This window comes from Alosa alosa, chromosome 17 (assembly GCF_017589495.1).
Source record: "Alosa alosa isolate M-15738 ecotype Scorff River chromosome 17, AALO_Geno_1.1, whole genome shotgun sequence".
NCBI classification, from domain to species: domain Eukaryota; kingdom Metazoa; phylum Chordata; class Actinopteri; order Clupeiformes; family Clupeidae; genus Alosa; species Alosa alosa.
Window position 1 is genome coordinate 10,396,010 of NC_063205.1, and position 14,720 is coordinate 10,410,729.

General features: G+C 44.9%; 1 protein-coding gene across 24 annotated transcripts in view; it reads right to left on the bottom strand.

Annotated features, from left to right (window-relative positions):
• The window catches only part of plekha5 (pleckstrin homology domain containing, family A member 5), a 123,924-nt gene extending 109,683 nt beyond the window's left edge, over positions 1–14,241 (bottom strand). For all 24 annotated transcript variants that reach the window (XM_048268425.1, XM_048268426.1, XM_048268424.1 and 21 more), the window contains exons 1-3: positions 14,103–14,241; positions 13,916–13,992; positions 12,968–13,025 (exon numbers count right to left, since the gene is read on the bottom strand). In XM_048268425.1, the coding sequence (XP_048124382.1) occupies positions 12,968–13,025; positions 13,916–13,992; positions 14,103–14,194 (227 nt within the window). In that variant the 5' untranslated portion in view covers positions 14,195–14,241. The remainder of the gene's footprint in view (positions 1–12,967; positions 13,026–13,915; positions 13,993–14,102) is intronic.
• Positions 14,242–14,720: the final 479 nt, after the last annotated feature.

A 14,720-nucleotide genomic window follows, 5' to 3' on the forward strand; every position in this document is an offset into this window, starting at 1 on the left:
AATACCAAACAGAAGAAGCACCACAAAACCATTTTCAACCATTTCTGAAGAGCCCTGTTCAGACCGCCCCATTTGTGCGTCTGCTCCTTTGCAAACACAAGCATATGGCTCCCTGTTGACATTTTGGTAACATGTCCCGAGCAAACTTTTTCACTTTCGTTCTTCAGTCGTGAGCAGAGACTTGGTCAACATATGTAATACAATACCAGAGGCGCTAGTTCCAGCTAAAGCAGCACGGCAGCTACAGCTACGGATTTCTCCTTTAAACATATGACGACCTGCCACCGCACATTTGATTTGTTTAGGAGGGGTTTTTTTCATGGGAAGGCTGGCCGTGAATCATTTAGTGTGCTCACTCTAATTAAATCAGCCGTGAAGACAATCCTTAGAGAGTGAGCAAGCCTGCAACAGAGGCATAAAGCATATGTGAGAATGAGAGACGGTGTGACTGTGTGCGTTTGTGTGTGTGTATGTGTGCGCGTGAAACAGAGAGAGAGAGAGAGAGAGAGAGAGAGAGAGAGAGAAAAGAGAGAGAGAGAGAGAGAGAGAGAGAGAAAGAGAGAGAGAGAGAGAGCGAGAGAGAGAGAGAGAGAGAGAGAGAGAGAGAGCGAGAGATGAAAAACACTGGAGTGAATAACCTGCCACACAATTAGAAAATCTTCTCGGTAGGTTGCACACTCACTGATTAGCACCATAATTTGACAAATCTCCTAATAACCCTTCTAAGACATTATCTATACTTACTCACTTACTGTCTGTCTGGCCCTCAGCACTATTGAGACTGATGCTGTCAAGCCCCACAGACAGACTCACTCACAATGTCAACAGATGATGACGCATGGAAGCATGACTTCAACACTGAGCACAGATACCAAAATTTAAGTTTTAAGTTATAAATAGAAACATTTTCGGTCTTTATCCATAACCCTGTTCGAATTTGCATGTGCAAAACACCAGCACGCACTGCAAAACAAGGAGCTTGTTTTGCACAGTCCTCACACCCTAACTCAGAGGCTCTGTGGCAATGTATGTGATCTCATTGCCCATAAAACACACACACACACACACACACACAAACACACACACTCTTTCTCACACACTCTCTCACACACTCACACACACATGCACAAACATACACAGACACACACACACACACACACACACAATGACAACACTGGCTCCGAGACGCAGGCCTTACCAGCACATCTGTTTCATATCAAGCGAAGGTCATGGCAGCGGCACCTTCTGTAGAAAAAAATACCACACCGCACCGCACAGCACAGCACAACACAGCGCTCTCTTAAAGCAGTCCAGGCACCGGAATATCTGTAAATGGTGCTATCGCAGTCCTCTCTGCCTAGCCTATGCGCTCGGTCTGGAGCACAGCCAGGGATTAAATGATGGATTATCGGCTCGGCTAGATTAATGGGCAGGGAAGCAAAAATTTGTCTTTGGTTGAGGGGAGGGGAAGAGGGAGTGTTACGACAGATGGAGTGCCACTGGTGGGGACAAGGGTCTGAAATGGATTTCTGAGCCCCTGAGCTCTAATACAACGCCCGTCACTTTGCTAGACCTTTATAGTGAATGTATTTGGAAGAGGCCTCACAGACCCCATCCTTATTTCCTGTATCCATGACAGGGTTTTCCAAGGACACAGAATTTAGGTTTTTCAGAATCTTTTTTTCAAATAAAGCCAACCAGCCTTTCCCAACACTGAAACCCCAGTCATGTTTTTTTCTCTGTTTTCACTTTGGCTGAAAGATAAATCAATTTCAAATTGAAATCGCATTTTGAAGTAATGCAATTAGCAAATCGTGAAGGCAGCAATTAATAGCGCAGCTCACGACTCACGACTCTGATTATGTACGAGTACTTTGATAATTCCTGAGACCAACTTTTTAAAATGCGCCATAGGCAGCTGTATGATGAATGAGATAAAAAAAAGCAGAAGTGTAAGAGGTAATATTTCAGTCATTTTGGAAATGTATTATAAAGTGAATATTCAACTGAATCTTTGCTTTCAAAAATATATCACAAAATATCTGTCAGAAAAAATGGCAATTACATATTTTCCTGAAATTGCTCAGCCTTCATTTTCACTGCCTCCTTGAGAGGTTGTATTTACTGTTCGATGACGATGGGATCGAGTTTGCAATATTGAACTCCAATAATAGATCAAACACAGGCACTATATAGAGCCCAGCAATTTTAAGACCAGCAACATCTACAGCCATTACAAAAAGCACACTGGGAAATAAGCAAACACTGAAATTACTACACAAATAGAGCGACCACTGCTTACACCAACTAATCTAAAACAGATGAAAAAATGGTGGGAAATCAACAATGTTCTCTTGTTGTTAATGTTCTTCCTTATTCCCTGGGCTATTACAGCCCCACAACAACAAGTATCTTCAGTGCACACCTACCACACAGTTTCACATTTCTCTCTACTGCAGTGGGAAGCAAAACAAAAAGGTTGTAAGAACTTGCACAGTTCCTGTTCAAGAGAGTAATGGGATAACATGAGGTGGCGGGAGGTGCTTTTAATGACTAAATCTCACGTTGTTATTGTTGCCAGACTGAATGTTTGCAAACAGCTCACCCTCCTAAATGCTTTTTAATACGACCCACATGGTAGGTGTTTTTTTTTTTTTCCTTGTCATGAACAAGATGATGGGGATAAAAAAAACATGATGCCTCCAAAGTTCAGGAGAGCATGCTAGCACTAAATCTTAAAGAGCCTAAACAAATCTGAATCAAGCTGCTTTTCTTTCATTGCGGGATTAGAAAATGGCGATATTTGCATTTTCCAAGAGGAGTGCTGCTTGTTGAGAATGCAGCTTTTGGGCACATTACAACCGCTTGCTGGGGAGGACAAAAAAAAACATAATTTCAATGTTTTTTGAGCAGTTGTCATAGAATAGCATTATCATTCAGCTTTGAGAATGGGGATTGAGAGCAATGCACAAAAAAATGTGTCAAACTGTCATTTCAGAAAATAATTTCTAAATAAAAAAGCATGTTGCCAGTCCAACATGAGATTGCATGAGCCTCAATGCGCAGATCCCCTGATCTTTCTGAAAAGACCAAGCAGTTTAGTCGATTACCTATTCATATCATCCTCTGATGTATTCCTCTTGCAGCCAACTGCAAAGCGATATAATGCCATTTGTGCAGGCGGGCCAAAATTCCTGCTGATTCTCTGGGAAATCTGGATTACTCAGTTAGAGTGAATTTCTATGACGGGAACAATAACAACACGTATTAAAAAAAAAAAACGCTGAATGTTTACAGCCTGGAGCTGGATGCACCCACAGGCAAAGTGTAGCACCAGTGAATGGGCTAGCACATTATTGGCACCTAGCTAGCTTTTAGTAAAGGGGCTGTTAGGCCGATCTCCCACGGCGCTGTAAACTAACCGCCACTGGCCATCCGCTTCCTACAACTCCAAAGTAGCGACGGTCAACTCGCCAGAGGGCAAAGGGAGCACGTGGGCCAGACAGAGATTGTGTGGGAATTACTGGAATGGAAGCTGCTTGGGAAAATGGAATTAGAGGAAGGAGCAGTGGGCCGAGCTGGAGGGGAGAGAGGGGGCTGGGGTTAGCGCTCAGTGACCGAGAGACCTTGTTCACATTGACTGTTCTTCTCAGAGGGGGCTCTTTTTAACTCCTGATCACCACAAGGCTTCCTAAACAAGCCCCTGAGTTACAGACCAGGGGGAGAGTCAATGATGAGAATCAATGTCACACACGGCATCTAAAGTCCAAACACATTTCTCTTAACCAACGTTAGAAATGTCTAAAACCCGCAACAAACAAATAACACATAATACACAGATTTAAAAAATCATTCTGCTCTTGAGTTTTGGTTGACCGTTTTATCACCCTTAAATAAAAGCCTACTTGCCCACTAACTAAAAAGCATATTGGTGAGTGTCTTTAATTGCAGACTCTATTAGTCTAGAACGAGGGTCAAAGATCACTAACTCTCATTAGTCCCAGACATTTTGCAATTTAGTGGAGATGCAGACAGACAGAGACAGTGCCTCAGACAGAGGGAAGAGAGAGAGAGACCTGGATGCAGCCACAGCCATATTAAACGCTCACATGAAAAAGATTAAGGATTCCCTACAGACTGGGTTGACACCCTCAGACAGTAGACATGTTATCTCCTTATTTGCCGCAATTAGATGACAGTAGCCTCACTGCAAAAATGCAAACAGCCTTGGATTGAGTCAACAGAGGGGAATATGGTGGCACATCTCTCCCTCTCCTGTCAAGCAGTGCGTTGGAGAAATACTTACCCAGCAGCCGCTCTCAGCTGAGTGTGTTGTGTTTTCTGTTGAGTCATCCCTATCAGACGTTTGGGGTAAGGATCTGAGGAGCAGAAAATCTCCAGCAGATGCTTTTGTCTGGTTAATACCTTAAAACAGTGACGGGGGTTACACTGCAAGCACACCAAACATTGTTGAAAGAGTGGCGCTAATTACGGTTTATCCTCCCCTCCCAGCAGAAAGGTTTGGGGGGGTTGCAAAATACATCCAGCCCGTGATGAGGAAACTCAAGCCCAGGCATACGGCTATGGGGGTCTGTGAGGAGGGTAGAGCAATTGCATTCTGCCACACGCAAGCAGATGCTACAGAGTCAAGAGAGCCAAAGCTACAGGTTGACTCCATGCATTTTAATTTCCCTACACAGATGCCTCTTGCCAGTTGTTCTCTAATACACTTGCTTAAAGTGGAGACGCCTGTAGCGGTGCAGACTCGTCTGACTGAAGGAGAGAGAGAGGGGGCTAGAGGGAGATAGTGAGACAGAGAAAGAGATGTGGGGGTAGGTTCGGGGTAAATAGAGACTGGGAGAATGGTAAATAAAGGTTGGTGGGAAAACACTACATGACTGTCCAGCTGGATTCCCCTGACCACTGTTCTGTGTTGCTGTGGCCCTCTGTTTACAGCCAACATTGACCACGCAAAGTATCAGTTTCCCAAGACCATATGGCAGTTCTCCAAAATTGCACTTAAAGACGGGGAGCATTTTGCCCTTATCGTTGCACAGAAAACAGATTTATCCATTTGTTGTGGGTGGCAGTTTGCTAGCATCAAAGGGAGGTAGGGGGCGAACAAAACAGATGATATGTAGGGATGTGAAACAAAATAAAGAGACCATGTGACTGCAAAGAGCCAGTGACCACTATCAAGGCAGTGCAAAGCCAGGAAACACATTAGTGGATTTCCTGACTCTTGGCCCTGCTTCCTTATGGACCACAAGCCAGCCAATTAGCCAGGGACACTAAATTATTTCAAAAGCACACCCCCTTTGGCATGACAGCTGGTAGACAGAATGGTCAACTCACTCATGGCTCACTTCTGGTCCAGTATCTCAGGCGTGGACACGACCAGGTTCAAGGACGGTACCATAACCACCCCCATACTGAGAAGCTAGCACTAGAACAACCCTTCCCAGCAGGCCAAGTTCTTCAGCAGACAATCTTGCGCCGTCCAAGACGGCCCCCAGGCCAGGCTCAGCTCAGAAGAGCTGGATAAGGAGCTGGGAATTGAACGGAGGCATGAGTGTCATGTGATCCAACTCATTTTCTCTCGGTTCTGTCCCGTTCGGAGGCTCACTGCTAGTTTTCCACCCATTGCACTGCTCATCTCTCCATGTCCTCACAGTCTATGGAGGCTATGGAAGCCATCTGTGTGATGTTCAGTATCTTTTTTTGAAACACACTGGAGCGGGCGAAAGCCACAGCCTCCCATGCAACCTCAAGAGACACCAGACACAAGGTCACTCTCTTCCCCTGTTGGTCCCTCTCTTGTCAGTATCTCCTAATCCAGTAGAGGTTATTTACTCACCCAAAATCAGCGAGAGGCAGATTATTAGGGTAATTTTCTAGAGAGTCAAGCTTTCACAGGAAATGTAAGCCAATCAGACGCTAATTAATATAATTTGAGGATAAATAAGATTTATGGGTGTTGCTTGCAGTGCATCTTGACCTTTCCCACGTCTTTCTCTCAAGCATGATCACGGATCAGAATAAACTTCATTATTCATCCTAATTTTTACCATTACGAAAAATAATGTTCCGTTAATACACGTATAGGTCACGTCAGCCATGGGTCACTGAATGCTACTTCCCCTGAAATTATGATCAATTGTGAGTCCATAATGAAATGTGCCGCGCTTTTTCTCTGCTGTAAAAGAATCTCGGTGAAAAACGGTGGCCCCAGACAAAAGTGAATGTTTTAGTGTGCTTATTTTTTTTACTAGTTTATACCTTGCGGATAAAGAAAGCCACAGATGCCCAGGCATGGATGGAGGATCAGAACGTCCTATCTCCGCCTTCAAGAGCAGACAGCGGCTCCTTATCGGCAAGTCGTGACAACAAAATTAAACTGTCGTGACAGCCGGAATGAGGGAGGAGCAGTGATGTGTGAAAGTGTTACGGGGTGAGACCACAGTTCTTCAGGATCTCCCGGGCTCCAGACAAAAAGGAAAGAAAAAAAAAATAAAGTCCAAATCACCCCTCTTCACCCCACCCAAAGTACAGCTACCATACCCACACACACACACTCACACTCACATCTCAGCTCGTCATCTTACACACGCCCTCGCCAGTGGCTGCTGAAAGGCAGCAGGGCGGTGGCTAGGCACACACTTGACAACAGACGTGCCGGGCACGAGTGTCAGTTTGCTGTGGCGGACTGTTTTGTTTTCCGAGCAGGAGCGCCTCTGCCTCATCTCACGTCTCACATCCATCCATGGCTGGAATTTGGTCCTACTGGCGGGCCAGCTGGCTGGTTTGAAGCTCATTAGTCCTGCTACGCGCTTACGCAGGCTGTTGACAGGCCTTAGCAGCCACCGAGTGTTCATATGCCGCGATAAGAGATGAGATGAATTGTATGGTTTGTCTGCACTGCAGCTCTCAGTTGCCACTGGATTAAAGCACATTTCAAAAACCTTTAAGAAGCTAAGTGGAATCCGGGATTGCCCATACGATTTGATTAATGAGATCGAATAAGGAAACCAAACCTCTATTTGGGTCTAGTCCAAAAGCACAGATTGGAAAAACTCAATGTACTCCCAAATGGGGCTGGGCAGAATACACAAACCTACTGATACAAACAGAGCCTTTCTCAACAACTTGATTTGGTTGTCTGGTAGAGAGTGTCTGGATTTACATTACCAAATAATCAAGCCATATTCAGTCATATGATACAGCAATTGGAAAACAGGCAACCAAAATATCAACTCTAAACCACACTTGTGCAAGGAGAACAGAAATCCAGATGAAGAAACTAGTATTTAAAAACAAGATATGCTCTCAATTATGTTATACAATTCTGGCCTCAAAAAATAAGACTAAGAGTGTGTCTGTATGCACCTTGTCAGATATCCTTCTGGAAAATTCTTTGTGTAACAACAGGTAGGCCCTAATCACCATGTTCTTTAATGGCCCATATGATCAGAGCAATTCCTCTATGAAGTACTCATCAATATGCAAATTGTTAACACAGTTATATCAAATGACAGTGAACATGCTTTGCATAACCACCATCTTTCAGCAGATGACGGAATATAGCCTTGTAGCCATGACGCCCAACATGAAGCCATGTTGGCAGACCTGGTAAGCATGAAAAAAAAACTCTCTGAACTGGGGTTTAAAAAGGTACCATTAGTTCTTCATAATTAATTTCTGCTGCGGTGAAATGATTGTGATATTGTATATATAAATATATTGTATATATAATATATAAAATATATATTTTAAGGTCACATCCCCCGGCCTTCTTCTAAAAGATGTCAGGGTATTTACAAGACCAGTCTAAAAAAAGCCACATTATCATGTTGAGTGGTTAAAAAGAATACAAAAAAGGGAACTAAAATGCTTTTAAGTGCTCTAGTACTGCATGCTGCTGGCAGGCCAGTAAAGATATGTAGAGGAGGTCAGGATGTTTCTCCACACGGCCTCATTGCCCTCCGCACTCAGAGGGGCAGGCTATTGAGAAGCGCCACAGGGAAGGACCCAACGTCCACAAAACCGAATCCGAGGTACAGATAGATAGATAGATAGATAGATAGATAGATACTTTATTGATCCCCAGGGGAAATTCAAGGTCTCAGTAGCATACAGACAACACACACACATTCACTAACAGCAGAAAAAGTCATTAAAAGTATATAATATAAAAACACAACTAAGCCATAAGGGCAGTAAAAGATAAAGAATGTACTAAATATACTAAAATACAAATTATACTAACTAACACTTAATCTAAATCAATTCTAAAAACAGTATCCACATAGTGGTGATTAATTGCAGGGAGAGGGAGAGGGGGGGAGCGATGAGATAAGGGCCCTGGCCCTAATAGCGCCAGCCCCTCAGCTATATAGCCCCAGCTACCTGCGGAGAGATGGAGCACGCTGCCAGGGCTTTGCCTCCTCTCCACCTGCTCCCGCAGATTGCTGCTGGCCCGCCAGCCGCAAACACAACACCTGGGTCGGCCATCCGCTGACTCATGCCGTAACAGTGCATCATGTGGAGGGGTGATAGATAGAGCGAGAAGGGGCAACAGTGAGAGAGAAAGAGAGAGAGATGGAAAAGGGGGAAAGTGAGTGCACCATTCCGAGTGTGCTGAGTGAAACTGAGCCAACTTGATATCACTCCGACACAAACCTTCCAAGTCATGACTTCATAAGCTTCAGCAACTGCACTTTCAATTTCTTTCTAACTACTGCACTTTTAAATGCAACACAGTTGATAATAAAGTTTTAAATAGTTTTATTGTACCCTGTTTAAATAGATCTGAGGTCTGAGTCTTGTGTCTGGGTGAAGAAGGCATTGTGCTGTAACACTGTCTGTGGGCTGATCTGAAATCAGACACTTCATCGCCTGGTTTAAGGAGCGTTGACCCAGGAGTGATTTGATTAAGTATCAGTCACAGGCGTTTTGAGCTGGTGCCTACAAACCATGCATGAACTGGCAGGACGCAATGCCAGACACCAGTCTCTCTCCCTGGGAGTACTTGCTGGTCATGGCATGGGACTAAGGCAAGGGATAAATCAGGTCAGCATCACCTACCGCACTAACTGTTTACAGACCACTTTTTGACCCTGTATGTCAAACAAATCATTCAAAAGCCACTAGCGCTGCTTACGCTGTTTAAATCACAGAGAGCTGACAGTCAATCTTGGTTAAGACGGCTGAAATGAAGTATATTTTCAGACCAAGCATTATTTTCATTACACTATCGTACCAGAAGTCATTTTTCAGCTACTGCTGTTTCATGAAACTACGATGGAAGAATGCTGCCCATCTACAGGTTGTCTGCATTCTATGAGTGCAATGACAGTGGTGATGCATTCAGACAGAGAGTCAAGTCAAGGACAGTCTGACTGCAGCACGTCAACGCTGGGGAGCTGGGAAATCTCATCTCAATCATGCAGTCGCACTGACAGGGAGTTGCCAACACTGGCTCGTGTGTCAAAGCAATCAGCAGGAACTGCAAAACACTGGCATACCCCTTTCACACTGTTCTTTCCTGGTCAAATGCTCAAATGAGGGAAAGAGAAAGAGAGAAAAAAAGAGAGAGCACTCTTCCACATAATAGACCACTCAATGAGGGCTTCGGGAAGCTTTTCATCACAGTGGACCCACTCCACCCATCCTGCGACCCACTTAACTGTCCCAAAACCACAACACGTCTCGCATTACTACTGGAGTGGAAATGCCACACGCTACACCGAGCACAGCAACCGCTACTGCTGTCTTTGCTGTTGGACACACAAGCTCACACACAAACACACACACACACACACACACACACACACACACACACAGACACAGTGACAACTATTCTGTATTATTGGAAAGAGCAAAGTCACTGTTCGGGTGATAAGCCCTAAGGTGGGATTTCAAACGTCCTGTTCTTATTTGATTTCTTTCCACCTTTGCTTCCATCTTGTTTGTTTTTCACACAAAACACCACATCCATCAATGAAACATGAGGTAACAGAATCTACAAAAAAAAAAAAAAAAAAATCACAAACTCAGGGAAAAGGGCAAGTCACAGTTGGATAAATGACCTTTGAAACTTTTATTTCTATCGTTCCCTCCATCTCTCCCTCCCCCTCCCTCTCCCTGTCCCTCTCTCCCTTTCTGCCGGTTCAATTTTTTCTATTTGTTTCCAAGCACACAGAAGCAATTCTCTGAGCATTCCCCTGGTAACGCTCACAGATTGTCGCTATGCACCAGCTCTGTCAATATGCAAGCAGAGGTTGCTTCATCCGCTCATTATTCCACATGCATTCTAATTGTTGCACAGCGAGGGCTGTGCAGGGACTAGCATTGAACCTGCTCCCCTGTCCTCGTCTGCAGTCTCTGCGTACGCCGCTGGCACTGTGAAATCAGGAACAAAAAGGGGAAGGGACCAGGGCATCAGTTTTTCAACAGCTCGCTAATGCAATGGCAGGGCACTGGCCAACAGCACCGGGGTAAAAAGGCAGTGAATAGCCGTTCTGTTAAATGTGTTTGCTTTGTGACACTCCCAAAGGGCACTCCCAAACCAACTAAACCCCCTAAGTTATGCTTATGGTGTACTCCCATTGCTTCAAAACCATCTCTCGGCACAAGCTATCCAACTGACCAATTGTCAGCCCTCCTGCCATTACCGGTGGGTCAGCCACAGGTCAGTGACTTCCGATGACTATCCCATTCCCTTTGATGACTCCCGTTTCTCCCTTAGTAGGGTACATTATGCCAGAGCAGCAATAGAAAAGCCAAGGAAGTCCAAGATAATTCCCACCAAACTGGTATTGCTAGTCATTCGCTTTTTTACCATTTCCATTTTGTATTATGCAGCAATTTCTCTTTCGCCTTCAACGGCTGAATTATGAGCATGCAACAAGCATTGGCAGTGAAAAGATGGGGAAAGGATGGGAAAAGGACTTTCCGGAAACAGGGAAAGAACAGGGAAAAAAAACAATCTGCCACTTGCTGAAAGGGATCTCCTGTCTTATGCACGCTGAGTGTTGAATTTTGATCCAGTCTCCTGCGACTCCAAGCCGAGGGGAGGAGTGACCCCATATCGCTCCCCATCCCTGGCTGCCTGCCATCTGCTTCTGAGGTAACACAAGGCAGACTATGACACCATGGGAGCCGCATGCAAGCATGACCTCCTCTCTTATGTCACTTCAGTTTTCCCAGGATGTTTTAAACTGCCGGGCCTTATTTCAGATTGCAACAAAAACAGAGGAGTTTGGAGCTTTGAGTGCCTAGGTAGAGTAGCCAGCGGGTGAGGTGGAAAACCCTCTTCATGCAAGCCTCAAGCATCCTGTCGTCTGACTGGCTACAGTGTGATTACCCAGCCTGCAGTGCACTGAGGTGTGAAGCGTCAGAGCAAGATGAGAGGTTTCCCACATGCGTTCTCCCTGCATGGTTTTGCCGCCCGCTCTCCAGGGATTGTCAGAGGCGGACAGGCTAATCCCCCGATGGGCGGCTCGTGATGGCGGAGGTGCCGGTGCCCACGCCCGCAGCTGCAGCAGGAGCGCAGAGGTGGTGGGTTAGTGTTCCACTCCAGTGGTGTGTCTGCACGGCCGCCCGGTCTCCAAGGACCCACAGCATGGGAGCAGAGGGGGAGTCCGGCCCGTCAATCTAATGTCTGCCACAGTGAAGTACATCAAAGCCAGACAGGCTCCCTCCTGACCCCACAAGTCCCACAGTAGCCAGACAGCAAGCCCAGCCTGTCTGACTACATCACTGAGTTTGGGGTTTTGTGTGGGTGTGTTAAAGTGCATATATCAATGCCGACTGACTGACTTTGTGGGTTTGTGTGCGTGCGTGTGTGTGTTTCGAAGGGGTGGGTTGGAGTGAAAGAGTAGCTGTCTTCTTTAGAAGTGTGTGTTTGTGAGCAATAAAAAAAGAATAGTTTTATACTTCAGTGCTCCCTATTTGTGACCAGCACAAAAGGGGGATACAGGGGCAATAGCCCTGACACCAGACACCACTGCCCAATTTATCACAAATAGAGGGGAAGACAACATTCACAGAGGCCTATCAAAGCTGACTGCCTGATCACAACCTCATAGATTATTTTCAATCTGATGAATCAAACACTGCATGAAGGATAAATTCTCACTCATGTTTAAATGGAGGCAAAATGAAGGCTTTGGGTGATTTACTTGATTTACACACACTTGCTTTTCTTAAAGGTATCAATGGAAATGCAAACGGACAGTACAGACCAACCCACATTCCATGAAAAAATGCACCCACTCTATCACTGGAATCTGTGAATACTTTTACAACCACACCAAGGGGCGACTTGCAGTTGGTCAATTACAACCCACGCGTAAAAAAAGGATTTACAGCAACTCGTGTTTTCCTCGATGTCTATAAAAAGATTCATCTCCGCGGAGGTTATTTAACCAAAACGCATCTCTGTTAAAACGTGGGTTATGTTGCCGCATCCTGACTGGTTATTTAAAGAAATCAATTAGGTCGACCGAGGCTGACAAAATGCTGTGCTCTCTGCCACAGGGCACAAATCATCTATTCATTCCCCCTAATCGGCGAACATTTCGTTCGAGAAAACGGGGTAGGCTAAACGTGCATGAACTTGAGCCCGACACATTGGGCTAATAACGTTTCCCTGGAGGAACAGGAGCGGCCAACAAGTAAAGCCTGTTCAGCCAAGCGAGATCTGAGTCACAGTGGCCTGTCAAACTCCGCGTCACTCTGACAGTAATGACTTGTTCTCGGCTTGGGTAAAAGCCTTCGTGTTCGTCGTGCGCTCCGTATTGCTCCGAAACCAAGGAATTTTCAGAAAAAGAGTCGTAAAAGGACAGTACGTAAGGGGGCGGTGATCTGAAAAATTCTTGCCACTGTCAAACAAAGCAATGAGAATGAGAATGGGTAGGGGTACTGCGCACACGGGTACTTCGTAATCTTAACATTACCAACTCACTTTATGAAGCAGCGGGCTCCCTCGAATGTGTATCCTTCTTCCCATCCTGTTGGAAGATCTATTATCGAGAGAGGGGGAGAGAAAGAGAGAGAGGTAGAGAGACAATAAATAAATCGAGCCCCGTGAAGCCCCAAATAGAGGCGTGTGTGTAATATGACTGCCGCCAACAGCTGTTACAATGCATGCGTAGTGATTTGCTTCAGCACACCTTTTTACAATTCCACAGTGATCTGCAGTGGTATAAACTGGTCACAACTATGTCCTTATTAACCCTGGTCTTTTTATGCAGCAAGTAAGCGTTGAATATGCAACACTGCAGATCACGCTGAGTGCACATACGGTGGCTAGCATTCTCTGCTTTCCTTTACTAAGCCATTGCAGTCAATGTGTATTATTGTAGAAGATTAGCTATTGTAACACCTTTCTTCCAAGAAACACAGGTTACACGGCCCATTACAAGGGCGAATTATGCAGCATAATATGCTATTGTATTCTAAACTAGGAAGGAAATAGCCTACTAAAGAAATCCATGAAACCAGGAACATTCTGTTTCAGCGTATGTTCGTTTTTGTAAAGGCAAGCAGGGCAGAAATGAGATTTTTCATTCTTTTAGCCACATGTTTTGTAAGAGGCGACCTGTCAATGACATCTTTACCAGAAAATGACACCTCTCACTCCAACTCCAAGCGTTCCGACAGACAAACGCCTTTCCAGTTGGTTCATTCCACTGAGTAAGACTGAACTTTTTAACAAGTGTCAGAATAAGTCCAGGTCAAATGGTTACTATACGCCAAAATGAATAGGCAGAGGTAGTCGATGCGTTAAACATGCTGCTTGGGACTTCAGTTAGATTTCTGTAGTTGCCAGCGGTGTCGAACTACAATCTTTATAATCAGATAGACATTTTTTCTGCAAACCTTATTCATAGGCCCTAAATATAAACAATACCTGGAGTTTTTCTGTGTCCCGTAACAACAGCTTCTCCAGTAATGGGATGTAACCAGGTTGTACTCTTTGCTTCTTCACTGTTGGTAAGAAATGGAAAGGGTGAAAACGTATGCAACAGCTGGAGGTAAAAAAATTGAGATAAAAACAAGCACCGTATATCCGTAACATGAATCCATTAAGTATTTACTTGATGAAGAATACTCTTCCGTCCCTGGTTACCCCATAACTCCAAGAAGAAGGTAGGCAAGAGAGCCAGTCCGGGTTTAGATCCGCCGCCATGTCTGGTACTGTGTAGCGATGGAGGCGCGCGCCTCCGTGCTACTCGCGCGTACACAGACACCCTAGCAACGGGTCTGAGTATAAGGGGAGAGAGACGTGCCTCTGGGGGGCGGGCGCGTGCTTGCAAAATTCCACTGAATTTACCCTCACCACCTCATCCTCGGGACACCAAAACTAAAGACTAAGATTACTAATGTTTAAATTATTTTGGAGAAATGAAGGCAACGTCCACGTTGCCGTAATAGCCTGTAGCCTGCTTATGGACATGTTCAATTACGTTGTTTAGTGTCAAATAAACCACTTGGGTTGTTTTTAAAAAGAAAATCTTAAGTCAGGGAAACCCCTTGTTGCCCAATAAAATGGATTTAAATGACCTCTGAATGTCGTTACTATCAAAGGAATAAAATGGATGTATTCCGAAAGAAACCAATTCGAAGCCATTCGTGCTGCGTCAGTGTATCATTATGACAGCAGTTAGTCCAGCATATTCAGATTAATCGTTTCCCCGAGAAGAAATATTGAAATT